At 39.9% G+C, this 27778-nt stretch overlaps 1 protein-coding gene across 1 annotated transcript in view; it reads left to right on the top strand.

Moving 5' to 3' along the window:
* Positions 1 to 27778, top strand: part of KIAA1328 — a 171235-nt gene that overhangs the window by 61940 nt on the left and 81517 nt on the right. The window contains exon 6 of the mRNA XM_084504086.1: positions 5175 to 5302. Within this exon, the coding sequence (XP_084360212.1) occupies positions 5175 to 5302 (128 nt within the window). The remainder of the gene's footprint in view (positions 1 to 5174; positions 5303 to 27778) is intronic.

Below are 27778 nucleotides of genomic sequence, written 5' to 3'. Positions count from 1 at the left end.
TGAATAGGTCTGGCATATACACACCTAGTTGGAGAGCAAGTAGGCAAGCTCGGGTCTGCCCACAGCTATCTGAATAGACTCTTCTCTGGGGACTTAAACCCTCTTTCAGTGTCCGTCTGGCTTCAGCAGCCTTGAGCCAGTGGTGCTGGTACTTCTCGGCTTCTCCTTGTCGCTCTATTTTTTTCTCAGCCTTTGTCTTCAAGGGACTACTTGAGGCAGTGAAGGGAGTTTGGTCTTTGCTGAAACTGCCAATATGATGATAAGTAGTCAGCTTTCTAGAGACGTGTCCTTAAGCAAGGATTAAAAAAAAAAAAAAAAGTATTTTGTATTTACTAGATCATGATTGCAGATGTCAAAAAGCTTTCTTCATCACGTGCTGAAATGATATCCCTGAAGGTTTCTTGTATCTCTACTGCAAAGTGTAAGTTATTGCTGACTTACTTAAATTTAAACTTGTGCCTGTTTGACTTTTCTCTTCCTTTGCTTGCTCTATCTGTCTTTGCATGTTTCTGTACTAGCTCTTAGTCTCTCGAGTATCTTCTGTTGGATATAGGGGCTGGTGGCACTGGAGCATCCTGCTGCTGAAGATGATGTGGCTGTTGTGTTCTCTTCTGGACATGGATCAGAATGAAAGGATGGTCCGAGTCAGGGACTACAGGAACCTGTCATCCCTCAGCAGCTTGTTTGATGCTTGGGAAGCCTCCTAGGATGTGTCCGCATGGGTGGATGTAGACAGTCTTGCACTCTAAGGTAATCAGCTGCAGGATGGATCTGGGCTGTTAGTGCTGTGCCTGGGCTGCGTGACTTACCCTACAGCTACAAGACTTCTGTGCTGGAGCTGGCGTGTGGAGCGTGGGACTGCTGGGCTGCACCTGTGTGCGCAGATGTGCCCAAAGACTCCCTGTGCCACAGTTTCTCCAGGTGTAAAATGCAAACGCGAGAGCTTATGCCTTTCCCAAAACTGCTCGTGACAAACCATTGAGGAGTGAGTCACTAGGCGAGGAGTTTGTGAAAACACAACGGAGCCTTTGTTACTGGTTTGATTGCCAAAAAATCTCAGTAGTAGCGCACTCCTCTTACGGTAATAGCTTCTAGAAAACCTTTTCCAACCCCAAATTCCTGTGATTGGAGGCTGCTTAAATGTTTTTCTTCCCTTAAAATAAAGGGAGGTAAAACCAAGCACTTCTGAAATGATACAGGCTAAAACATCCCTCTTAAAAAATATCCTGTTTGTTTGTCTGTCTTTCTTACAAGAAGTGATTTGGGAAAGACAGAACTTCAGCAAATAGCTCACCCTTGCAGAGTGGCTGGTGCTGGCTACATCTGGAAGCCTCTGTTCTAGATGGGCAGGCCAGTGGGTATCTGAGTGGCTGACAAGAGGACATTGTGCACACAAAGATGTGGAGGTTGATGTGGAGAACTCAGAAGCTTTCTAGAAAGTTGCTGGTTGCTCTAAACCAAAATATTTTGGCTTTTAAGGTGAGCTTTGCTTACAGTCAGAGAAGCAGTGGGAACACTGTACTGGGAATGCTACAGGAGGTCAGCAGGTATGCTTGTGGCTAGTACTTTTCTCCACCTCTTTTTTTCCTCCAAATTCTGGGGAAGCAAGGATCTGGCTATCCTGCTTCAGCTTGTGAGCAGGCTAAAAATATTTCAGCAAGGATTAAGCTGGGCACAGTTGGTATGGTCTTAGCAGACATAAAACCTTGAGGCTTAGGAGTTGAGCTGGAGAGTAGGACTGAGACTTTGCAAGGTGGAGGGACTCTACCAGGCAGGGTGCTGCTGCTGGAAGAGTGGCCCCTCTTCCAGCTGCACCTTTCCTCTGCCTGCTTCGTGCCAGCTCCTGTGCTTAACTGACCCTTTGATTTGCTGGTTTGGTTTGCTAAGCCCTCAGGATAAGCGGGGGGCTTGGGAGAGCTGCAGAGCTGGTGCAGATGGAGGGGTGAGACTCCTGGGGGTGAGCAGAAGTGTGTCTCTGGCAGCAGCCGAGCATTAGGTTGGCTGTGCCTTCTTCTGAAGCCTCACCCATAAGAAGCTCTTTGTTCCCTGCCTAACGTTCCTCTCCCTGGAAATCTGTTCCTGGCCTCTGTAAGCGTGCCACTGCTGCATGCAGTGGTCCCTCTTCGCAAAGCCAACGCCATCTCCACTGAGGATATTATCTCTTAAGAGCCATAAATGAACTCTTAATTCTGTGACTTGCATTCAGCGATGAAATTAACTAATTTATTCTGTAAAACATATAGTCCTTGCAGTATGACATGTAAATGTAGTGTTGAAATCTTAACCTTTGCATTTCAGAAGTTGATTTTCTTTGTCTTGTCCTTCCCACCCTCTGTGAACAACCTAAATACTTTATTAACAAACTGCGTGAAGTGTATTACTGGGATATGTTCAAATGCATATTTCTTGGATATAAAACTACAGTTTACTGAAATGCCAAGTACCACTTCTCTCAGGTAACAAACATCTTGTAAATCCAATATTTGTGCTCCTAAATGGATAAAGAAATATCTGTGAGCATTTAGGCACACACAGTTTTCTGTGGAATGCAAATCTGCAGGACTAGTTGTAGATTTTTTCACCCTTATAGCAATTCCTGTTTCTTTCTTATAAAGAAGATCTTAAAAATATTTGTTATTACCTATGTATTTGTTTGGAGAGCACATTCCCATTGAACATATGTGCCCCCATTGTATCTGAAGGACTTAAATATTTTTGTGGCAGTGTTTGTTGTTTATTGCCTGGCTAATTTGTAGGGGAGAAAAAAAGAAAGAGATCGTCTTGCTGCTTTTAGCAAAAATTCAATAGAACGGAAGAGTAAGATCTAATATTAAAGCTTTTTTTAAGAAAGTATTCTGCAGTAAATGTACCAGCACATTATGGAGAATTATCGTAGTTAGAGCTATTATACATGTGCCTGCAACAAAAGAACAGTTTTTTCTTTTCTTTTTTTTTCTTCCCTATTTGAAGCTTGATGTTTACTTACTTAATGAGCAAAGCAGGGCTTTGGACTATGGTGGCTGTAACAATATGTTGCTTAATGCAGAGTCATTGTCTGAATGAATGAGATTTTAATCTTCTAATACAGGAAGTTTTAACCATAGTTACATTGCTGATGGAATCTTCGAAGAATTTCACAAGTATCTCAGCTGCCATTCAGGCTCACATTAACTATTGCCCTTCCTACTTGTTATCCCATAACCGGCTCTTGGACAATTAGAATTTGCTTTCCTAACACCAATTTTGCATGTCGTATTTGTAAGCTATAGTTTAAATAAATTTGGCAGCTGCAAGTAAGAGGTGGCAGCATCATGTGCACAGCAGGAGCTCTGCAGTCTGTAAAACACGATTTGGGCATCTCTTGTGGTACCCGTGCACCACGTATGTATGTGCTACTGTGCGGGCACTCTCGTGTCTGGCTTCCAGACACGGCTGGTACCAACATTATGGTAAGAGTGCGAGTGGGTGCACAGCCATCACTCGTGACCCCGGGGCCATTTTGGGTACTCGTTCTGCGTGCCAGCAGTGTGCTAGCTGGAGGGAGAAGAGGGTGAAATCTGTTTGGTGGGGAAGGGGCTGCTGGAAGCAAAGTGAATTAAGAGGGCTGTAAAAAACTGATAAAGATAGGACTGTCTGTTTTTATATTCTGCCACATAACATGGGTTTAAATGAATTTCCCTATAATTTGTCTTCAAATACCGACATTTAACTCTTAGGCAGTATAAATGAACTGGCTTTTTCTAGAGTAAAATTCATGCCCTGCGTCCAGGCTAATATGTTCACCTACTATAAACATTACTGCCTATGGTTACAACCGGAATAAAAAATTCCTTTTATATACATCATAGCTGGCAGAGACTCCTGAGACCACCACAAATCACTTCAGCCTTTTGGTGCTCTCTGACGAAATGAACTGAAATGTAAAACAGCCCAGGCTTCAGGCAGGCTGACTCTGGAAAGCAATTAGCTTGTTTAGACCATTGTTTGTATCCTCCTGTATTTCCAGGTGCTGAGCAAAGGTGGACTAGGAGCTCTCCTGATTGATTTAAACACTGGGCTTTAATAACCTCCCATTCCTTCCTTCCTAAAAGGTTTTGCTCATTCTCTGTGTAGCCTTTCATTTAAAACAAAGCAAAACAAACAAAAAGAAAACCTGGCAAGTTCCCCCTTCCCCCAAAAGAACAAGAAGAAGGGAAAAAAAAAAAAAAAAAAGGGTCATAACAGGGAATAACAAAGCAGTGAGTTATTTATGCAGCCATGATTGGCAAAAATGATTGCAACATGAATTTGCCCAGAAGCAATGATTAGATCATAAAAATGTTAAGGAAATCTGTAACTCAACACCATTTTATAGATTGAAGAAGTTTTTGTTCCCTACCTTAATTGCGGTGACTTGTTATTAAAGTATTTATTCAGAGTAATCTCTTTGGACAGCGAGCCCTTATCCCATCTGCATGCATAATTAAAAGTGAGGGGGGAGAAGGGGGAGCATAAATGGTTTACCATGCTACATGAGCAAGGGAGGGAATTACACAATGACAGGTGAAGAGCAGATTTATCTCCTGTTGGAATTTCAATGCTGCAAGCAAGGCAGGACACTGTTGCTTGCTAATATCCTTGCAAACACCACAGTTGCTGCTTCTCCAGATTACTGTCCAAAAATCATTGCTGGTCTCTAAAAGGCCTGTAGCGCTGCATCTGTGGCTGTGGGTTTTTGAGCCGTCAGTGCTCAAGCAAAGAGATTGGATTTGGGTATGTGGGCTTGTGAATCCATGCCTCTGCTTAAAAATGGACTATTTACTTACTTGGCTGGCTATTTATTTATTTATAAATAAACATTGGTAGTGTCTGGCTTTGCTGAATACAAATCAGAGGGTTGTAATTGTTCCAACTGAAACAATGTCATCACCTGCCTCCTGCTGCTGTCCCTTTTCCAATGATAAAAGAATTTGGTGCAATTCTTCTTTTTCCACTCTCTGAATAGAAAGAAGGTTGTACTTGAACATTCATCTCTAGACAGATTTATCATCATTAGGCAGTACTCAAACACATGGTATCTGTTTTTAAATTGAACTGTTATGGATCTAAATCGGATTTACACAGAGTAAGTTAGTATGTATTTGACTCTAACTATTCATGAAACAGTATTTTTTCCTTAACTTCTGATGTCTCACCTCTCCAGCAACAGTACAGAGAATGCCAGGAACTTTTGAGCCTTTATCAGAAGTACCTAGCTGAGCAACAGGAAAAACTAACGCTCTCCCTCTCTCAACTCAGCAGTGCCAAGGAAAAGGAGCAGCAGGTAAGCTCTTTTTTCCATCTTCTTTTTTAATGACATCTCCAAAACATCTTCTCTCTTCTAGAACTGTAAATTGAGCACATTGTCTTGTATTTTACAATGTTGGTAACTACTTAACGATTGGTGTCCCATGACCTTCCCTTAATATGTGGATTACAGGAAAACAAAAAAAATGAAGCAAGTTTTGGATCAATAAAATGGGTGAAGTTAATTGACCATGTTGTACTGCAGTAGGAACCATAGGAACCCATGCTTTTGCTAAGCAAAAAGATAAGATGCTCGTCTGTTTTCTGTCCTTCTGTTTCTTAAACAGTGAAATAATTACAGTCACTATAGATGCAGCCTTTCAAATTTTCACTGTGGCTTTTGATGACTGAAAAGGAGATTACAGATGATGTGTTTGGTCAATAAGAGCTTTCTCAAGTCTGTAAGGCAGCCCATCTGATTTGAGCTGTTTATAGAAGACCCATAATTATTTATGCTGTTTAAAAACAGAAAACATTGACTAGAGATACAATGTGTTAAATTAAGTGGTAAAATGGTTCTCAGATGTATATGCAGAAAGACTTGAAGACATGGTTGCTAAGATTTTTTTCTGATAACTACGTACTTGATTTGTATCCCTGCTGATAGCAGATGATACCCTGAAAATTAAGGCAATTTATGCAAGTGCTCTACCTAATGTCTTTACCTACTATTGTCTTTCTGTAGTTTACATTAGTAAGTCTCCATTCAGAGGCTGTCCTACCTTAAAAATAATAATAAAAAAAAGACCATGCTGTTTTTAATAGGTTGGGCGCTAGATCTTCTGCTGATGATTGTTTAAGACTTCTAGTTTGGCTAGAGGTAAAGTCATCAGTGCAGAGTATCCAGGAGGTGGCCTGACTCTGGACTCTGCTAACAGAACTGTACAGACAGATCCTACTTCTCAGAAGCCCGTGAAGTCAGGGCTGCTCTTTTAATTCTATTCAAGGAGCAGGCAGCAGTACTGACTTCACTGGCAGTAGGAACAGGTTATTATGCTTTTTAAAAAAAAAAAAAATATGTTGCATTTTGTCAAGCTTTTAGCTTTATAAACATTTCATTTATATTCTTTTATATTTTTATCTGCCATCCATTTTGCGATGGCTTGAGTTCAAAGCAAGAACCTTTTGTTTTCTCTGAGAATGGATGATGCCTGTGTTCTTGCCTGTGATATGCAGCCCGCTGGGGTTCTTGGTGGAAAACAGTCTAAAGGAGCCCACGCGGTCCAGCAGAACTGTGACAGCTGAGTTTGGGATGATGCTGTTACTTCCCTGACGTTGAGTTGTGCTTGAAATCTTTCACCTTTAGCATTTCACCTTTAAATACGTGATTGTAAAGGCATGTGGTCTAATTCCATCTACAATTCTAATACAGAAATATAGATAATAAGAAGCCTTGATCCTATTAACTGTCAAATTAGCACCTGAGCTACAGCAATCCATGTTCATCTCTTGTTCTTCTGTCTTCCTAAGCACTCTGTCAGTGTACATACAGAGACTTCTCTGAACTTGTTTACTGACTTCATGTGCAAGTTCTATCAAGCTTATCTTTGATCCCATTATTTCTTTATACTTACAGGCACTTTTGTCCACAAATGCAAATTCAGATATTATATCTAGGTTTGTCTTGACATTTTATTTACAGTACCTAGTGTACAGCTCCAGCCTAGCAGGTCTGAAATTGCCCTAGCCTTCTTGCCCTGTACAAAGGTTTGTAGGCATAGATAAAAACTGTCAAAGCACGTTTCAGCTGGTCTGTCTCATAATTTGCAAAATCTTTGTAATGTTCCTAGCTTTCCTCTTCAGTTTTCTCTTCTATGTAATCCTGGTGATCATGGAGCTGTTTATTTCTTGAATGCATTTGGTTTTATAATTTGTTACCTTTTTTCCTTCCAAACAATCCCTTCATGCTAGGTTTCTCCTCACAGCTCGAACTGTGGAGAGATTTGCAGGACTGCCTCAGTACTTCAGTTCTTTCCATACCACACTCTTCCATGCTACAGTTATCAAAAACAAAGGAAAATTGCTGGGTTGCTTTTTGGACCATCGTGTTATTTTCACACACCTCTTTTGCTGCGCCCTTTTGTCACTTGTCTTAATAACAGAACTGTGAACTCCTAGGGTCATCGTTGGTCTCTTATGTTGTTCCTTTTGGGTGTTGTCTTAATACAGCAGTTCAGCCAAGCCTAGGGCTTGCATTTTGGTGTCCTGCCTCATTAGGTAATGTTGCAGAGGAGCACGGCATGGAGGGTTTCTTGGGAGGTAAGAACTGGGGGGGAAGACATAGCCAAAACCTTTCCTCATGCTCTGAGTGCTCCTTATTCCTGCTTTCTGCCCTGATGAAGATTCTACAGTCTCCCCTGTATTAATTTTAAGGTGGAGTGTGAAAAAAGTCATCTGGTTCTGGTACTAGGCTAAGGGAAGTCTTCCTGACTTTTGTATGAATCCTTGACCATGGGGAATTTTCTCTATTGTTTGTTTTGACTAGAGAAGGAAATTCTGGCTGGCTGGCTTTAAATCAGTAGATACTAGCTTGCTACCTAGTTTTCACTTCTTTGAACCCTCTAGATGAGGTAATCACCCAATTCAGGTGCCCGCTGACGTTACAGGGGCATCTGTGCTGCAGCGTATGATGTCGCTCTTATTTTTCCTGTGTCTTTCAGAAAGACTGGACTGTACAGTTATAGTCTGTACCAAAGCATGGCTTTGTTATCCCTGTTAGGAGCTGTTCTTTCTCGTTTCTGCTAATTTTTCCTTTTTTTTCTTTTTTTTTTTCCTACTTGTTTGTTTTGATTAATTCCTAATGCTACACTTGTATCTTGACATCACTTGCTTTTTGTCTGTCTGGCTCCCTCATTCTTGCTGTACAATAATGCTGACCATGATCTCCCCTTTCCTCTGAGCTTAGACAGGAATTTGAAAGCATCTCCTCTTGGTGTCTAAATGCCGGGGCTTCGTGTTAGAATAAGATAATTAACAGGTCAAGAGAACTGCAGTGTTAGCGAACTGCCATGGCATTGTTGCAGAAAGGTGGAGTTGTACAGGAGGGAAGCGACTGCAGTAGCTGTGCACACATAGCTGAAATGCAGCCCTGGTTCTCAGATGGACTGAACTAATGCAGCTACTTTGGTGTTAGCTTTTATTTTTGTCTGTTTTAGCATCACATAATGGTAACAATAATTCTGAAGTCACGTTTTTGTCTTACCTGATACTGCTTCTTTATAAGAAAAGCTAGCCCTCGAAATTTAAAGGAGGTGGTAGTGACATAAAAATGTGGGGAAAATGGTGGTGAGATGATTTAAGACAGAACTCTCGTGGAGTCAATAATCAGTAACTGGAACATGGAGCTTCCTTTTTTGTGAGATAAAGTTAATTCCATTTGAAAAGATACTTAAGGTGACATGAATTGAATTATTCAAACTGGCCTTCTCAGCATTAACTCTAGGTTAATATCTCATGATGCCTGTGGTTTCATTACAGGAGTTTTAAGTACATAACTTTTTATAATAAATTCAATACCTAGAAGCTGAACTGAAATTGGTTTACCTTCTACCAACCCATAAAAAGAAGCATTAATTGTAAAGTGAATATTAAAGTGGTCACTAAAGTTGACTCAGACAGATTCAAAGAGATAGCTCCTGTGTAAAGGAAGTGAAGAGCTCTACTGAACAATAGGCTTCTGCCCTGATGTTAATAGAAAATACCATCCATATTAAAATGTAGTTAAATCTCTTGTATCAAAAATGATTTTTGAATGTTCTTGCTGCAGCTCTCAACTGTGCAGTCTTGGCCATTTTCAGAAGCTTTACATGGAGATGTAAAGAAAATTGCCCTTGTTCTAGGTAATCAGGTCTGACCTAGTTACACAGTTGCTGCTTCAATGCCATCTCAAACAGTGGCAAGAATCCAGTTTACTTTGGCAAGTTGCTGGCTGGTGAATTTGTACACGTTCTGCAGCACAGGGTGGGACTTCACTCGCAGGAATGGCAGAGGAGGCTGAGTTTTCACAGGACTGGGATTCTCAAGCTATTTCACCTAAAAAGAAGGATAATGCCTGACCTGTAGTCTCAGCTTTGCCTATTAGCTTTTGAATTTACAAGTACAGATGGCAGCTTTTGTTACTTATTTGTAGAAGATTATCAACACATCTGCTAACTCCCTTGATTTACATAGGTTCTTGTTGCGTATGTGTTTTAAGCTTGGGTTCTCCCCCCATTTATAGAAATGCGATAGGTATGGGGTAGAATTGTAAGCAGAAAGGAGTATCAATAAATTATTTTCCATGGGATATCTGCACTCACCCCTTCCTATATATTATGCCATCTGTTTCCTGTTGTTTGGTGTTTATATTTCAGTAATGCCAGAGGCCCTTGTCAGGAATGAGGTACTGTTGTGTACTAAGCACTGTGCAAGCATACTGAAGGACATGGTCTGCTTTGGGAAGATTGTAAAATCTTAAGAAGATTAGCTTTTTGGGAGGACGCTAATGTTTTTTTACCTTTTTTATTTAATGTTGTTATTTCTCATGAGTTGCTTGTTCATCTTAAACATTGTTGACACAGTTGTGGTGTCATTTCACAGTTAAATCCAAAGGAAGCCTTTTCTTGAAAGGACTACAAAGTCTTGCTTTCTTTTCATGTCAGGGACTAAAATTCATGTCCATATCATTGTCATTTTTTGCCTTAATAAGGGTAATTATATACTAAAGCTTCAAATATTAGTTATGATTATTTTTTCTTTTGAAAAAGATACTGAAACAAGTCAATCTTCAGAAACCTTTCCTTTCTGATTTTCCCCAGACTTCTCCATTCCTCTTCTTTCAACATGAGTCACCTTTAAACACACTCTTAGTTCGCTTAAAGAAAAAAAAATCCAACATATGCAAAGGGTTTTGAATGCTATAAGGTAAACCTGCATGATAGAATTTACTTTGTCTGTTTACCCAGCTGTACTGGAACAATGGATGAGCCTATCTGAAATATACTTGAGAACTGGGATAATAAATAAAGAATTAATTTGACTGTTGTCCCAAAGGTATTGGAATAATTTTAGGAGGCCAGACAGAGACAGAGGTTTAGCTTGAGTAAATACTGGGAATAGCCTTTCCTTACCTGTGTTACTTTAGGCAAAACCTCTGATCTCTTTCTGTGCCTCTCTTATCTGTGAAAGGAAGATAATGCTTTTTGTCCTCATTCATTCTGTTTTCTGCTGAGAAAGCCAGGTTTTGGGAATCTCTTCATGTGTGTTCAAAGTGTTTAGCAATATTTCAAGCTTAGTGTCTAGAGTAGGCTACCATGTGTAAAGGAAAAAAAAAAAGGCATGTGTTTTCTTTTACCTCTAGGTTACGTGTCCTACTAGATTTATCTGTCTTTTCTAAAAAATGCAACCTCAAACAGCAATGGAGATGGACGTAAATGTTTAATCTAAAAGGAAACATCAGTATTGAAATATCTGTGCATTGCTAATATTCCCAGTGTAACTACATCTGCTCTCAATCCTCTGGAAAAGTGTGCCATAGCAGGACCATTGGGCTCTCATAACAGCCCTGTCTACTCGCATGCAGTGAATGATGCTGTATTTTAGTGGTTGTAAGCACTTCACTCTCAGTTCTCTGCTTAAGTGAGGACTGAGCAATTCACTGCTTAACAGATCTATGCTGCTTGACTGTCTCTTTGCTATTGTTCTATTGTCTTCATCAAGTTTGTCTTTAGTCTCTTTAGGGTCTTTTGATTTTCATTTTCTTTGAAGGTTCCTCTTTGTTTCATCCACCTGGCTTTAAAAACTGTCTCTCATGTGTGAATCTTTTACTTAGGTGGACATTCATATCAGCTGTCTATTTTTCTGTTGAGGGATAAATCTGGAAAGAAGGCAATGCCTTCTCTTCCAGCAAAACATTCCATTCTCTTGGCCTCATAAGCTTTTGATGATATTGCTGTTATTGTCAAATGGTATCTCTGGACTTTGAGAATTTAAGAAATCCCTAGGACTGACTGTTCTTTGAGGACCTCCTGTTCTTGAGCACCAATTTACAAACTCCTAGGTAAGATATTGCAGTTACTTCAGTGTAACCCCTATAATGGCTCTTGGGAGAGAGTTTTGTGACCACACTCGCAAGCATCCTCTACATCTCCTTTTGAAGTGTGGGTGAAGATTCTTCAGTGAATATAAGGTCTCATAGAACTGCACTTGCAGTCAAGATGTTTATTATACGCTACAGGCCTTGAGGAAGCAAGCTTCTGTTCTGCCCTTCACTCTGTGGAGTTAGCTATACAAGTTCTTTATCACTGTCAAGCAAACAACCCAGCTGTCTACCAGTATGCTGGCACTTTAAGTATTGTAGTCCATCCAACCTATGCATATGTCTTTGGTTCTGCTGTCTTTGGCCTTTTTTTGAATGTTGAGACTCTTGAAAGTCAAGTTTCTTATGTACATCCAGTGTCCTCGACTTACCATTTTCTACTATCGAGAAACCTGTCTTATAAGTCTCCTCTAAGCCAATCAGGTCCTTTGTGTTGTGATCAAGATTACATGTGTGAATTTTCTGACTTGTTGAGAACTAGCCTTGGAGACATTCAAAACTGAACTGAACAAGGAACCTTGTTCAAGTAACTTTGAAACTGGCCTTTCTTTGGGAGGGGTTTGGAACAGATACCTTGAAGAGTTTCCTTCCAGCCTGAATTCTTGTGTGATTCTATTCTTTGCTTTCTGTTCCCCATCCCTCTTCAAGAGAGAAATCATCATGTAAAAACTTGCTGTGGTAAGAAGTGAAAATGCCTCTGGGCTAATAGCAGTAGCCCTGCAACTGGACCCTTATTTCTGAAAGTCAAAATGATTGGAGTTGCTGTCTAGCTGTTGAAAAGAATTAGAGGCTGTAGACTCATCTAGAACTTCATAACCTAAGTGACATTATGCAGAAGTTTAAGTTCCCGATAGTGGGCGCGATCTTAGTGATTATTATTATTGTGAAAGGGAAATTGGCTACCATCTCTTTCGTGCAAAGCATACATTTTTGTGTTTTGATCAGGTTGCTTAATTTGAAATACCTTTGTTTAATGAAGGCCAGGTTCAGGGCACTCTAGGTTGGTCTTCATATGGCAGAAAGATTTTTTGTGAGAGCCAAGGCTGTAATTTTCTTACAGCGAAGAGGGTGGGAATTCGTTATCTGTCTGTACCAGGATGATTGCCTGCAGAAATATCTCTTCGAGTTAGTTCTGAATACCCTAAGATTTAGCTTGAGTTTTTCATTTTGAGCTGCAAGAAGTTCAAACTTAGTTTGTCTGATTCACAGCTTGCCACTTGAAGTTTATAAGGACTCTCCTGGACTTTCCTCCTTGGATTTTATCCACTATAGAACAAATTTTAAAGATCTTGAGTCAGCTTATATGTCTATATAAGCAGAATATAGCTGGTATGGTGACATCAGCAAACATTATGCATCTATGGCATTTGTTGCAGGATTGTGTACAGGCTGCATGCAATTATGGTTTAGAAAAGCCTGATCACCTGTCTCTCAAGAATTAATCCATTAAATGTCATTCCATAGCATTTTTTGGTTGCCATCTCTTCGTAGCAGATGCCAGCAATGTCTGAAATGTCCTACATTCAGGTTTATAGCAAATACCTGTTTGTCTTAATTTCGGAAAATTCACTCTTATGATTTCAGTTTGGGGCATATGCGGACAAAGACCATGCAGACACTCAGGACTATCATTAACCAATGATGATTCATAGTACCATCAGCACAAATGGGGATAAATGAGTTTTCTTTTGTCTATGCAGAGAAGCTGCCAATCTGAAACTATTGCTGTCAAAGCCAACTACATAGATACGTGGCTTCTCAGGGTGGCAGAGCTAATTCCTAAGCTTTAAAGTAGGGGAAAGGACGTGATGTCCTCTGACCCATCTCTGAGTTCTGGATTACCCAGAGGTGGGTGTCTGCCTAGAAACGAACAGTCACTCCTAGCCAATCTGTAATAGATACCTGTGATTCCATGTTGTCTTTCCCCATCTGTTTTCCTCTCCATTAGCACCAGTATTTCTGTTGGCTGGAGCAGGCCAAGCAAGTTCAGGGTGGATTCTGTTTTCCAATTATAACCTCTGGAGTTGGGTTATGAATATCAGTACCTTAGTTGAAGATTATCAGTTCACAGTATGTCTGATGAATGCATCTGCTCTAACTCTTCAGATGGAGGATTTCTCACAATGAAATAAGGACCTTGGTGCCTTGATGCAAGGTCAAGGACCCACTCTTGTAGGCCATGTTACTTTTAAATCCCAGCAGAAGAATTTTTACTCAGTCACATCAGGAATGCCATTTGAGTCAGGGGGCACTCATGTTCATGCCAACAGGAAGAAAAAAAAAAAGACCTTAATTTTAACAGAGAACTTGTTTCATTAAATAGCTTGATTGGCTGCAAGCATAAAGTACCCTGTGAGCTATTCTGGATTTCAGGTGACGGCTGTGGAGACTACTTCTCTTCCTGAGATCTATACATTCATCACATAAACTTTCATTTTGACAGTGTCTACCGTTACAAGTTATTGGCACAACTCTTCTTTTGGGATTTTTATCTTTCAGTGGCTCTTTCAGTCAGGCACTCCATGACTTCAGGTGATTATGATTTTGGGATAGTTATTACTGTCCCTCATAATGAGTGTGTACATTTTGATATGATGTTGAAGGAGTTTGTACAGTTACTTTTGCTTGTAGCTTCTTCAATAAGTGTGTGTCTCTTGTGAGACCCTAGAGGTTTTGCAAGTGAGTGGAGGAGAGCATCTAGGATGCCTAGCACTGTTCAGCCAGCAGCATTTCTGTGAATATATGTGAGAAAGATTTGCTTGTGTACCTTACCAGCATGCAGGAAGCAAAAAACTTCCTGTTCTGTGCGTCTGGGAGCATGTCCAACCATCATGTGAACATGTAGGCAGATGGACTTGTAACTTCTTGTTTCTTGAACCAGTACGTAATGTGTGGTGAAGATAGAAACCTCTAACTGAAGCACCAGCACAAGTTCAGCATTCACAATTCAATTGATAAACACGTAAGCAAGCTTTGAGTACAGTATTGTCTATGGTTGTGAAACAGTGTTATTTCCTACTTTTTCTAAATCTTAATACAGAGATAAGTGGCAGTTTGAGTTTTGTTTTTTTTTTTTGTGATTTGAACATTCTAGTTGATCCACAGACATCAGCCTTTTGCAACATTATCTTGGGCCCTTTATGTGGATTCTGTAGCTTCAGATAAAACCAAGAGCCAGTGGTATGTCTGGAGCAAGTCCTTTTTAGTTGTGAAAATAAGCGAATGGTCTTTAAATATTTAGGCCTTTTTATTTTTGTTTCATCCATGGGAATGTCATTAAAGGGACATGAGAGGTTTTGATTAATATTTTTCATTACTTTAGCTGACCATGAGAGTTTTGCATACAAGTGAACTACTGGGGCTGCTGCTATGGCCTACCAAGTAGGTGAGGGCTGGCAAGCAGATGCATTGGGATCTAATTTTGTTCTGCTGCATCTTTTGCCATTGAGTTATTTAATTGCTGTCTGGCTTTGTTTCTTGTTCTTTAAATAGGAGATGATGCCCACTGTTTGTTAGAGCATGTAAGCTCTGTGAATTTGAAATGTTATGTAAATGCAAAGATGAATTGTTGATTTAGTTATGAATTTAAGATACTGTAAGGAGAGCTCAGTTGGTCTGGGACTTCCCTGTACATAAGTTAATTCCTGTAAAAAGACAGTCTGTTTGCCAGTGCTGGTTTAAGAAGAATAAGTGCTTAACATGGGGAAAAGCCTCCAATGCTGTATGACACAGGGCAGATACACACATTGTGTGATTCTCTTCACGGGCATGTTTATTCATCAGAGATAAAAGGGATCACATAATCTGAAGTGAAGAATCAGCACTTCTGCAAGTAAAACATGAGAAGAAAACACTGGAGTGTTCTATTAGCTCAGCACACACCTATGCATTCTTATCAGCTGTTTTTTAAGCATTAATTCTATTCTAATGGCTTAACCAAAGTACTATTGTTGTGACAATGTGCTTACTTATAACTGTAGAATTAAATGTAGAGGAGTACAGATTGAAAATATATTTCATAACTTGGAGATTTTGTGTTTTGTTAGGCTACATAACTCAGTGAACACTCACATATTAGAAAGTTACTTCCTGATAACGTCTTCCTAACTGTGTGTGTGATAGCCTCAGGCAGTCGAGTCCCTGTGCTGAAGGCAGGAGTGAAGGTGAGTGACACCTCCAGAAGGTGACTCAGATGCAGCTCATGATTCAGTTTAGATGAATCCAAGCATCTTTATCTGAAATCCTTGTTACTTGATCATATATCAAGATACTCCTTTTACCTTTTCATGAATGATTAGATAGCATCATCATTAAGACAATGAACACTGAACACAAAATTGCTCAATCCTCAGTAATAAGACCATATTTTTCTTAATGTAGTGTGTTTTTTTTTTTCCAGGCACATCACTGATGATGTTTATTTGTTTAACTAGTCCCTTGCTTTAAAATTTGTAAATATTTTAAGTGTTCCTTTTAATTTGTCTTCAACCTTTTGGACCTACGATTCTAAACTTCTGTCTAGGAGTGTGTATTAGGTGGCAGGCTGCCAAGCAGGCATGGCAAAAATCAGGATGTTCATTCAGCCCTTTAAACTTTTTTCCTAATAGGAGAATGCTAATGGTTTGGTATAAGAGACAAGTATTTCAGTTATAATAAATTAGTAATAAAGTGTGTACGAGTATTATGGAAATCTTTTGAAATGTCAGAAACATTGTAAAATGAGGAGTGGGTTATTTTTTAAAAATCAAACAAACAAAAGCTCAGCAAAAATCTCTCCTTACAGAGTAAAGTTCCTAGTGAAATCACCAAATTTTAGTTCTGGTGGTATTGGTGAAAGAACCTTCCTGTATCACAGTTCAGTGGACAGGAAGGTTTGAGACACCTGAGCAGGTTTTGAGACACCTAAAGGGGACTCTCCAGCCACCACAGCAGATGAGCCACTTCTCAGTGGCAGGGGGTTAAGAAAAGTGCATCCTACCATCTTCTGGTATCAAACAGGGTTCATTTGTTTGGGTGGCAGATGCAGTGTCTCACTATCTTTGCTAACAAACGCAGGCCAGTATAAGACCAGGAGGCAGCTGGTACAGCGTGACAGCCCCCCTGGGACCAGAGGCCACGGTGCTCCTGGTGCCTGCATAAAGCCTGGCCCGGAGCTGGGAACTGCTGCCACAGCACAACCCTCGCTGCCACAGGACGGGGAAACTTCTTTCTGTGATGGTCACGTCCACGTAATGAAGACTTACACACCCCTAACAGAAAGCTGGTCCTCCCAGAAGCTGGTCCTCGCAGTTACGATTTTTACATGTATTTATCCCTTTCCACAAAGGGGCAATTAAACTCCCATAAGTCTGCCAAATTTATTACATTCTGTCTGCCTAAATATTTCCTGTCATTTCAGTTGAATGTGGCATTTTCCGGTTCTTTTTATCTTACAACTGCTTAACTGTCACACGTTCTCTCTGAGCTGGTTAAATGTCAAGGGTGGAATAAATTATTATTCACATACTGTTATTTGTACAACTGTAGTATTTGTGTTGGGGACCAATATCCCCTTCCACTAGGTAGGCGTAGCACGGCCCCGTATCTGAATGATGGTCACTGTTCCAAAGTAATCACAATGCCAGTGTCTTGCAGCATTTTTTTTATCATTTGGAGATGAAAGCTGCTTTATAGATAAATGTAGGATGATTATATTGAGTAATACTTACTGATACATATTTCTTGCATAAATTTGAGTTTCTATTTACATTGCTTCCTGTAAATGCCATTGTTAATAGAGTTCTGACATCTTATTTCCCTTATTGCTGTCTCAGTAGCATTTTATTTCTGATGTTTTAATAACTCAATGTAGACTGAAAGGATAAAACTGAGGGAATTGACTGAAATAATTAGACCCTGATTTGTCTGGCTGTCCAGCACCTGACAAACACATCTTTGACATAAACAGAATGAAACATTTTTGCTATTAACCACTTACAAATAGCTATTTTGGCAGAGCTTTGAAACTATTGAATTCTCAGGGCATATTGTACTGGGTAAGGCACCAATTCAGGATTTTTCTTTTGCCTTTGTGACTCCTCCTTCCTGTCTGTGTTGAAGGAGAGTCATATTTAGTAGCTTCACAAAAACTCAAAAGCAGTTAGTGTAGTTATCACCCTAACAAACTGAGTATTTCTGAGAAAGTGGAAATGTTCCCATTTCAATTTCTGGTTAATGACACACTTGAGTATGGGATCTGAAATGTCAGTCTTTGTATTTTCAAACCTGTAGAAACTTGAATAAAGCTTATACATAAGAGCAATCAACTCTGATAGCAGTAGGCTAAATATCGGTTTCTGAAAATAAATTTTATATGAATCTATTCTCCAGACAATTTGACTTTTAAATGTTTAAAAATGTGACATCTTTATATAAGTGAATACAGATTGAGGCAGGAGCTATAAAAACTTGAAGTTTCCATGCATCACCTACTTTTCACTATCACCTGTTAAACAGCACAACTAGGTACAATGCAGGCTTTACTACTTTCCATTGCAATAATTTACTGCCCTCCTGACCTATAAACAGATAACCATTACCATGACTTGATACTGTTAGATGTTTGGATACATTCTCAAAGGTAATTCATGGTTTTAAATATTGTATGTGTGAAAGGTTTTATAACCAAGCATTTGGAAAACGGCAGCATTACATTTCCTTGAGCAGTGTTCTGGGAGTAACGATTTGTCACCACAGCCTTGTTACACGGCTTCCTGAGCAAATGTCCTCTCCTTTCACCTCTTCCTTCAATGCTCTAAACTTACGTAAGGACCACTGAAAAATTCATTAAGCACCTTCCTTTTTCTCAGTGCTTTCCTACAGGGTGACTTCACTACACTCTGCCTGCAAAAAGTTTTCAGTGACCTCAGTTATTGATTTACACTTAAAACTTCACTGCAGCGAAGGGGGGATGCTGCATTGGAGAATTTGGGAGCAAAAATAAGTGGGTCCTTGTCCTACATCTGCTCCCGACTCGCTCTGGGACCTTGGGAGAATTGCATCAGCTTTCTGTGCTGGGCTCACTTATGTGTACGGTGAAGTTACCAGTGCTTCCCTCCAATGCTTGTAAAGCTTTTCAAGTTCTGTGCATGAAAACTGCAAGTACAAAGCATTGTTATGATTCATAATGGCATTACTGCTTTATGCTGAAGTCCCCAACAGAATTAAGCACAGTTGTTCTGGAGTAAAGGTGGTGAATCCAGTCTCCTAGTTTTTTTCGTACTGCTAAGAAATAAAATAGCCATAAGAAGCACTCACGCAAAATGGCAAACCATTTAAATGCCAGCAGGGTCATTAGTTTCCTCAGACTGCTGCTTTTGAAGGCTTCTTTTCCCTTTGGTCAGAAATAAGCCCAAGAACCTCAAGTGAGAGCCACAGTTTTCACATCTCAGCAAGCTGATTGTGCAGTGAGGTGTCTGAATGGTGCCTGTTTGTGGAAATCAAAGTGCCCGTGCTACATAGTGGTGCTGGCTAGGTAGTGAGCTAATGAGCAGCAAGGACTTGGTGAGGTCCACTCCATCCTTGTTACAGTCGGGGTTTAGAAAGGACAGGAACAGTGGAAGTAGTCCTGCAGCACGTGGACCAAAAGGGAAGCCCCCCTTAAAGAAAAGCGCATGGAAAAATCTTGCATGACTTGCTGGAGACTTATCTGTTAGTGGGACCCGAGGTGCTTAATCCTCACTTCTTTTATTAATTTAATTTTTAAAGCTTGTTTTAGGACGTGAGTGAGAAGTAGGCTAATAGTAGCTGGCAAATAATTTACTCAATAAGCCAATATAGATGGAGAGTGATTGAAGATAAGCAGAAGACCTCTGACATTTACATAATGTTTACTGAGAGCACTCGTTGTAACTTGTTTGTTACAGAAGTCATTATCTGGAGATTAACAATAAATAGGGGAATGTAAGACTAGAATGAGAAAAAGACAAAGGGTAGAAACGGGAGATGTGTTTAAGCAGAAAAAACAGGGAGATGATGTAGCCATGCTGCGTTGCTGGTATTTATGGACTATGATAATGCTATCTCAGTAGAAGCTCCCAGGAGAAGAAGAATTCATCCAGGTTATTGTTTCTTGAGAGGGTAATCTTCTCCGAAAAGCGTTGTGGAGATTATCTATAAGTATGTGTAATGTTGGTAAGAGGGCTTTGTGAGATCCAGAGTTGATATTTCTCTCAAACTTGGAAGAAACTCTGACATTTACTTTCTGGAAGTATGCACCTTTCCTATGCAGTGGGTGTCATGAGTTTGCTAGGTTTGGTTTCCCATCAAAGACGAGAACACCTTCTTAAAAGAAAAAAGGTAGAAAAAAAGGCTTTTATGATTTTGTGGTAGGCTGTAGAGGGGATGTGGATAGCAAATAAAATGACTGGCAGAACAGTAGCAAGTTTGCAATACAGGTCAACGAGAGGTCCTCTTTAATGACAATAATTGTTAGGAACACTTGGAAACATTTAAAAATACAATTAATCAGTCTTGGGTTTATAAAGACTTATTATCTGTCAGACTGAGATTTCCACATAGCTGTAATTAGAGAGCTTGTTTAGGCTGCGGAAGATCTCTGCTGGAGTAGTGAAGGTTAGAGTGTGTCCATGGCCCACTTTTAAATCTTTTTTTTTTTTTTGGAAGCATGTTGGGATTTGGGGGTGTAGTTACGCTGGATTACTGAGTTAAAATGAGTTTTTTGTACATCAGAAGCAAATACTACATATTTATAATTCTACTAATTTTTTTTAAAAAGTCCTTTCATTCCTCAAACACTCTTAAAATCCTCTAACAAGATAATAACTGTAACCTAACGATTTTATATGGATAACCTTTTGTAGGCCTTACAACGTGTTCAAGCAGAAATGACAGGTTGTAAAAAAAAAAAAAATATTGTAGTTGCTTATATTGTGATAGTGCTTAGAAGCCCAAGCTCTGTTCTTTCAAGTACAGTCTGGATATTAAAGGAAAAGAGGAGATTTCTGGCCCACACCACTGTTCTGCAGAAGCAGAGGTTGATGCTTGCATTAGCAAGGAGCATCAGCCAGGTAGTGGCATCAAGCATTTTGGCAGAGGGACCTGGTGGTGGTCTGCTAAGAAGCATGGTACCAGTTTGGCTGTCAGGGTCCTGAGCCTGGAAATATGTACAAACTACTGAGAGAACTGCCAGGGTTTGTGAGCTGCTGCAATACACTAGAGACAAAATTAGGAGTCTTCCTAGTTTGTGCATTTCTGTCTCTGCAAAGGCACTGGGAAATGGAAGGACCACAAACGTCAGTCTTAAAGTCATGAAGGCAGATGCTGCATGTGTATATAAACCACTGTTCCTGTCCTGTAAAGCTTACAGTTTGGGCTATAGGCAGCAGAGAAAGGGAAGAAAATATGTAGTGATGATAGGAGAGATGGCGAGACAGGGTGACCACAGAAGCATATTGCCATACGTGCTTGCTGAGTGCACAGCAGTGCTCTGCGCCTGCCTCGCTGTTATCTTCCAGCAGTAGTAACCAGCAGTTGTTGTTAGCCCTAGCAGGGCTTGCTCTTCTGATTACAATCTTGCTTTTTTCCCTCTGCTTGGATTCCCATGTAATTTTAGCAGTATTCTTATGGAGAACTGTTAGAGCAAGATAGGAAGCGAATGTTTTATGGCAGCTGAAATCCTTGCTGGAAAATGGCTTTGAGCATTCTCTTTTAACCTGAGCACTTAGCACGATATTTGTGGCAATCAAAAACGCAGGAAACGAGGAGGCTTTGTTACAGAGTTAATGAAGAAGATTTCAGCGAACACAAACCCTCAGTCGTAGCTATGCTAGCGATCAGAAGGTGCTTATTTTCCCACATTTCAATAAGTTCTTACCTGCTTGTGCGCTCTTACGAGAGCATTTTCCATATGTGACAGATGAGGCACGGAGGAGGGGGAGTCAGAGGGATCACACACTAGGTCCCTGGGGAAGAAACAGAATCTTTATTTGTTGGTTGATATCAGAAATGAATTACTTAAGGGCATGCCTGTGCCGCGCTTTGGTCGGGTACCTGAGCCTGCTCCAAATGGGCTGATATGTTGTACCGCATAGTGGTATTAGCTCGGCTCCCAGAAGCAGTAGAGCTGCATCAGTAATTAGTTCTTCTCAGCAAGCTTAATTAGCAGGCTCAAGCAGATACTGCACTGACATGGATACTTAGCTCCTGGTTCCCGAGCCAGCTTAAGTATGCGTGCAAGAGCCAAGCGCTGTGCAGTGTGGACTTAAAGTTTTGCCATCTCTGTTGTATTTCATTTACAGAGCAGAGTTTGTCTCTTTTTAAACTTCTTTCCTCAAGCTGTTGTTACAACCAGTGCCCTTAAAGATCCCTTGCACCTGTGAGAAAAAGGGCTGCTGTAAACAAGGCCAAAACACGTGTGATTAGAGAATAATCTTTTTGATTAAAATCCATTGGTTAATTTTTTAAATGAGTTTTCATTGTTTTTATTACTTTTTTAAAAAAAATCAAACCCCATTTCAGTCATCTTTTTAGGCAGGAGATGATTTATAGAAAATGATCTGAGTGTTTATTTGAACATCCAAATGCAATAAATCTGCTCAGTATTTCAATAGCATGCTTATTAATAGAACACATTATTCTGTTCAATATTGCGTTGTCTTTAAAATTTAGCAGAGCATTAGTAGTAATGAAACTAGTTTAAATCAATATATCCCTGTTATGAAACCATCTACGTGAGGAAGAAAATTCAAAAATGTGCCTGTAGCACAACAACTGGATGATAATTGCATGAAAAGGTCTTAAGGAGAGACTTTCAGGGAAATTTCCTAATTTAGAATGTGTGTAGGTCACAGTGTATTAATATTAACAGAAATATTTTCAGGACTAAAAAAATTCACCTAAAAGTACTTTGATTGTAGAGAATGAAATTTTGGTCTCACTGGCAGTAATGAAAAAGCTGCAATTCATAGGAGTAGGCTTTATAACTACACAAAATGCAATGACTAAAATGAGTATTGTGAATATGGCCCAGAAAATATCACAGATATTTTTCTATTCAGTTGCAAAAATTGTGTGGAAAAAAACAACTACACAAAGAAAAACTAAAATTAGATTTAACATTCTCAGCTTGGCAATCTCGTGTTTCCATTAAACGTACGGGCCAGAATTTTTATACTTAGGCATCTAAAATTAGACCCTCGAATAAAAGACCTGATTGTAGAAAGTGCTTAAACTCAGTGTTTGTAGGGATGCACATTCTAGTTTTGATGGTTTAATTTTAGTTTTCTTGGTGGGTTGCTGTCACTTCATTGGACTCGACGTTGCCACAAGACATCTACTTCTCTTGACTTGAGCGTGCAAAGCGCTGGTGAAATGGGCGTGGGAGTGTGCCCTACCTACGTGGTGTGCCCTTGCAGCACAGCCAGTGGTGGAATTGGGATGCTGTGATATAGGATCTGTCTCATTGCTGAACAACAAAACCCTCTTCCCAAGCTCTACCAACGCTGCTGCGTAGAGGAAGGAGTGTGCTCCTCTGCTCTCTGTCATCCTCTACCCTTGGACGTGAAGCTCTTCGGGAAACCTTGTCTTGTGGTGCTTTGCGTGAGGTGGGAGAGTAGGAAACCCATGCAAATGGGTATCTTGAGTCATGGAGAGGCTGAGTGATTTACTGCTGAGATATCAGGGGAAGAGACAGATGAGTGACAGTGTTCCTGCTCATGAACTCACTAGCTCTTTCTCTTCCCTAAGATGTTGAAATGTAATGAAACTTAAACATTTTTAAACAACTTCCAGATTAAATTTTAATAGGAATGAAAAATGAACAATATTCTTACAAGTAAGAAACGGTCTTCATTATTTTTTAAAGTCTGTATCATAAGGAACAGCACCATTAATAAGAGCCCTGAGTTTTTTATATTATGTACACTGTTCAGATAGAAATTTAACAGGGAATTTTAATGAAATGATGGCAGAAATCACATTTTTATTACATCCCTTTGCAGAATATTTCCTGTGAGACCAAGATAGAGAGAGGCCAAAATTAATGGCTTTTCATAGGAACTGAGTGATAAGTTACGGAAAGCTTATAAAGATAATAATTTTAGGCTGCTGTTTGGATAGCTAAACAGCCTTATGGAGAATTGCTGCTTAATAGACATATCATGGGAATTAAAGACATTTGGCTGTTAATTTGTATACATATTTTGGTATGGGACCGTAAAGAGAAATTCAGTTTATACTTGGTTTGCCACCCTGCGGAGGGAGGGGAAGGATTCGCTCGCTGGATAGTTCCTGTCATTCAACCATGTAAGAGAACGTGGAGAGCTGTCAGGGGGCTGCCTCTCTTCCCCTTTTTCTCCCCTCTTGTGGTTTTTAATCTGAACGTAAGAGAGCATGATAAGATCTTACCATGGTTTTGTTCTCATTAAAAATTAAAGAAATTGTTATTTTGGGAAATGAGAGTTATGTTTAGGGAAAATAAGCACCAAAAATATTTATGAAAATCTAAGCAATCTAGCATATTATGTTGACTTAGAGTCAAGCTTGTATTGCCCACTTGGCAAATATATTTTACCATATTGCCGTACAACTATAATAATAAATGAACATATACTAAAGCCCCCTATCCACTATGGCAACTGGTGTTTTAGAAGCACTTCACGTGCTCGCTTTCCTGTATTTTAAATGCAGATGTTCATCCAACTTTTAATACCAATGGGAGGCCCTGTTCAAAACCTGCATTAGAGTGAAGCACAAGGTGGCAATAAACTTAATTCGGGCTTTTATCTTTCTTGGTTCCACCTCAAAGCTTTTAAATATTGCAGTTCTGAAGTGCGAATTTCTTTTGTGTGAGTCATTTCTGCGAACACCTGTGAGCGGCTGGGTTTAATTGGCCTACAGCTGGCGCTGATTGTGTGCGCAGGGGCTGGGGGAGGCACCGCCTGCTCGGCTGCCTTCGCGGCGGGCATCATTATCTCCTTGCCTTCCTTTTCAGCTCCTTTTTTCTTATAGGCAGGTTAGAAAGGTTTAGGGATTAGGGACTGGAAATAGAAGGGGCTCCGGCGAGATTTGATGCTTCTTGGATGAAGTCATTTCGGCAAATATATCTGCATGCATCAACACCGTATTGAACAAGTCGAGTGCAGATTTGCTAATCTCATTAGTCGATTTGCAGTACTTCTGTAGCTTTCGTAGAGGTGACGGTGCCAAGAGCTCGGGGGGATGAAGTGCATGGCAGTGACAGTGGCATGGAAGAAGGAAGCAAAGATTTTAAGCATCTCCTCTCCCTGTCACCCGTTAGCAATTTAATGGAAGGTATCCTCCTCTGTACAGCCAAAAGGAAATAGTCCAGTTTTGTGCATAGACACTTTTGGTGGAATGACGTGGGTTTAGTTGTTGGTGGTCTCGTTTGCATCCCAGCTTGTTTGATCTTAATAACTTAGTTTAAATTAGTAGTCCTTTAGTTTTCTTAAGTGTCTCATGCATGTCCTACTTGGGAACAGCCATTGCCCTGATTCTGATTTCTGTAAGTTAAATCCAGAGTTAGGTGCTGGAATTACTGACTCATTTCATACAAAAAACTACTGCACACCACTTGTTTCAAAAGTATGTATTTAGGCGGAAATAAATAGTTTTTTTTATCTATTGTTGCTTTGTGATAGATTAGTACAGTTTTCTACCTGTAGGTTCATTGTGCTTTGCAGATGAAGATGAATTATCCAGCCTGCATTGGAGAAGGAATGACAGAAGGGAGAAACGTAGCCAAATCACTTGAACTAATCCAGAACATCCTAGAGGTTGTATGTCCTAGTGCTAAGGAGAAGAAAATAGTCTCTGTATGGAATATTTTATTCACAACAGGAGCAAAGCAGGGTTTCTAAATCTTAATTGAAAACTGCGAACAGCCCCGAGCATATAAATATGCCTTTTGGATTATAATAGGCCTTGTAGTCTTCCTGTGTCCGTTACAAATGGATTGTAATTTGGAAAACTGTGTAATTTGTGAATCCAGAGAGTTTGCTGCATCCTCTCTTGCCAAGTGTGTTTCTATTAGGCGCTCGTAGTATGTGGCCTGTATGGGCCCCTGATGCTACTGCATTGAGGATCCTGTTTTTGGGGGCTTAACAGCCTTCTGGTAGGTGAGATTTACTTGAAAACTAAAAAACTGTTAAAGTGGCCATGAAACATAAGGAAATGCCTTTTCATTTTCATATGAAAGAAGCACTGACCCCAGCTAGATTTCTTCATTTACATGGGCCACAATCTTGTTGATGACTGACTTTGTTCCAGCAAGAGGCACAGAATTCTTGAGTTTGGAAGAAGCAGAATTTCAAGAAATAAATGCACGCTGGGTGAAACAGAATATTAGAGAAAGAATCCAATTTAATATCTTCTCCCAACTTTAATCTTTGTTTTCTCTTCTGTTGCTGTTTATCTGGGACTCAATTCTACAGTTTGTATTAAGCTTGTTGCTTCCCTTTAAAATGCTTTTCTGTGCAGCTTTAGCAGAGCTTCATACCACAGAAAGCAGCATTACCTAAGTGGAGAAATGGCATAAAGTGGAAGAAAGAAATGGTGACTGCTCTGGGACCAAATCTGAGCCAGATACTCTGTTAAAATACATGAGCAATATTGGTGAACTAATTTTGAATGGAGAAAGCTTAAAGCAGGGATTGTTCTTTTAGCCTGACTTCTGCATAATGTCTTGCTTCTTCCAAGGTTTCTCTTAAACATGGTCAGTGTGACTGACAGCATTTATAAGAAGGTGTAGCATTAGCCCCCAACTTCAGCGTGACTTGTTCGAGTTTCCTATTTGTGCTACCTGACTTTGTTTAATTGGAATACATTAATATAGCAGACACTTTGCCTTCTTCTAACCAGATTTAGGGCTGAGAATGAGTGGAAAGGTCTTATCTTAATGAAAATGAATTTTCTTCTGTCTGCACAATAATGCAATAAAATGATCAGCCTTTTTTTTTTTTTTTTCTTTAAGCTGTTAATTGTCTGCATGTGTAACGCAACCTAGCAACATTTCCAGCAGTGCTGTTCTATGGCCCTGGTGTTGGTCAGAGATTTTTGGAGAGCGCTGAAAGATAACGTTATTAGTAACAATTAAGACAAATGTTTTTTTGTGGCTTGAAGAAGGCTCATTTAGCAAAATCTCTCCAAGGCAAGTCACTGAACATTTGCAATTGTTTTATTTATTTTGCAGGAAAGGAAATTATTGGAGGGAGGGAGAGGAACTGCAGTGTACCTTAGACCCCGCACAGCAGTGCTGCTGGAGGTAGCAGCAGTCCAAGGCACCCGTAACGGGGCCAGTACAGGCTTGAGTGCAGGCAGGTGGGCTGTGGGCTTCGTGTACTGTAAGGGGTGAGAAACAGCTACCCCAAATATTCTTCTTACAGTAACTGAATGCTTTAGTTCCTGAATTAATTAATCAAAGGCCCTAGACTGCAGTGTCATTATGAATAGTCAGAACATTTTCAGCTTGGTGCTTTGGCTCATCAGTCTGGCAGGCACTGAACTCTGTCAATCCCTATTGAAGTTGTGCCAATCTTCTTAGATGAAGCTGATTGATGTGAGCCCTTTCCTCACCATTCATTTGGACAGCCAGACTGTGTGTGACTAAATTTTTGGCCATCACAGACATTCAGATGAATTCATTTTGATTAGTTCTAGTTGAGACTTTGGGGAAACATGAAAAGTGAATTGCCATTCTTTTCCTCCCTTCCCCTATGTCATTTTCAAACTCTTCCCTTGTCCATCCACAACCACTATGCTCATGCATACGTGTATGTGAATACACATGCAGCCATTTCTGCTGCTAGGCATTAATCCATGGGTCCAGGCAGAGTTCAAGAGCTTTTTTTTTTTTTTAAATACTAATTGCCAAACTATTTCTTTTCTCTGTACAACACAGTATTGGAAAATGATGCTGTTTTCTCAGTGGCAGCATTTTAATGCTTGCTCTGTCTTCAGTGAGTTGCTTTGCTTTTTCTGCTATCTGGTACAAATTTAGTGTAAATTAAATGACCAGTTCATTTTCTGCGCTCCATAGGCTGCAGCAAGTAATAAACAGCTTATGTAATCTCCTAATCATGAACTCAGCCAAAAAATGTCATAAAACTCTGCAGTTTACAGCACCTCGCAATGATTTCTGTAGCCTGCGGAAACCATATATTATGAATATTGTTTGCTGTGTTTTTTTTCATTTGAATTGTCATCATCCTCCATTTGCAGGAAAGAGAAAGACTTTCTTTTCTTATTTGATCTTCTGCTTTGAATCCGTATTTGTTGTCTCTGTGTGTGTGATTGTTAATTCTACTTTGTGGTTGTCACTTTATTTCACTGAATTGGAGAAATGAGGCAAAATTCAGAAAT

This window comes from Aythya ferina, assembly GCF_964211825.1.
Source record: "Aythya ferina genome assembly, chromosome: Z".
Classification (NCBI taxonomy): domain Eukaryota; kingdom Metazoa; phylum Chordata; class Aves; order Anseriformes; family Anatidae; genus Aythya; species Aythya ferina.
Note: the sequence above shows the minus strand (reverse complement) of the source record. Positions and strands in the feature narration are given on the sequence as shown.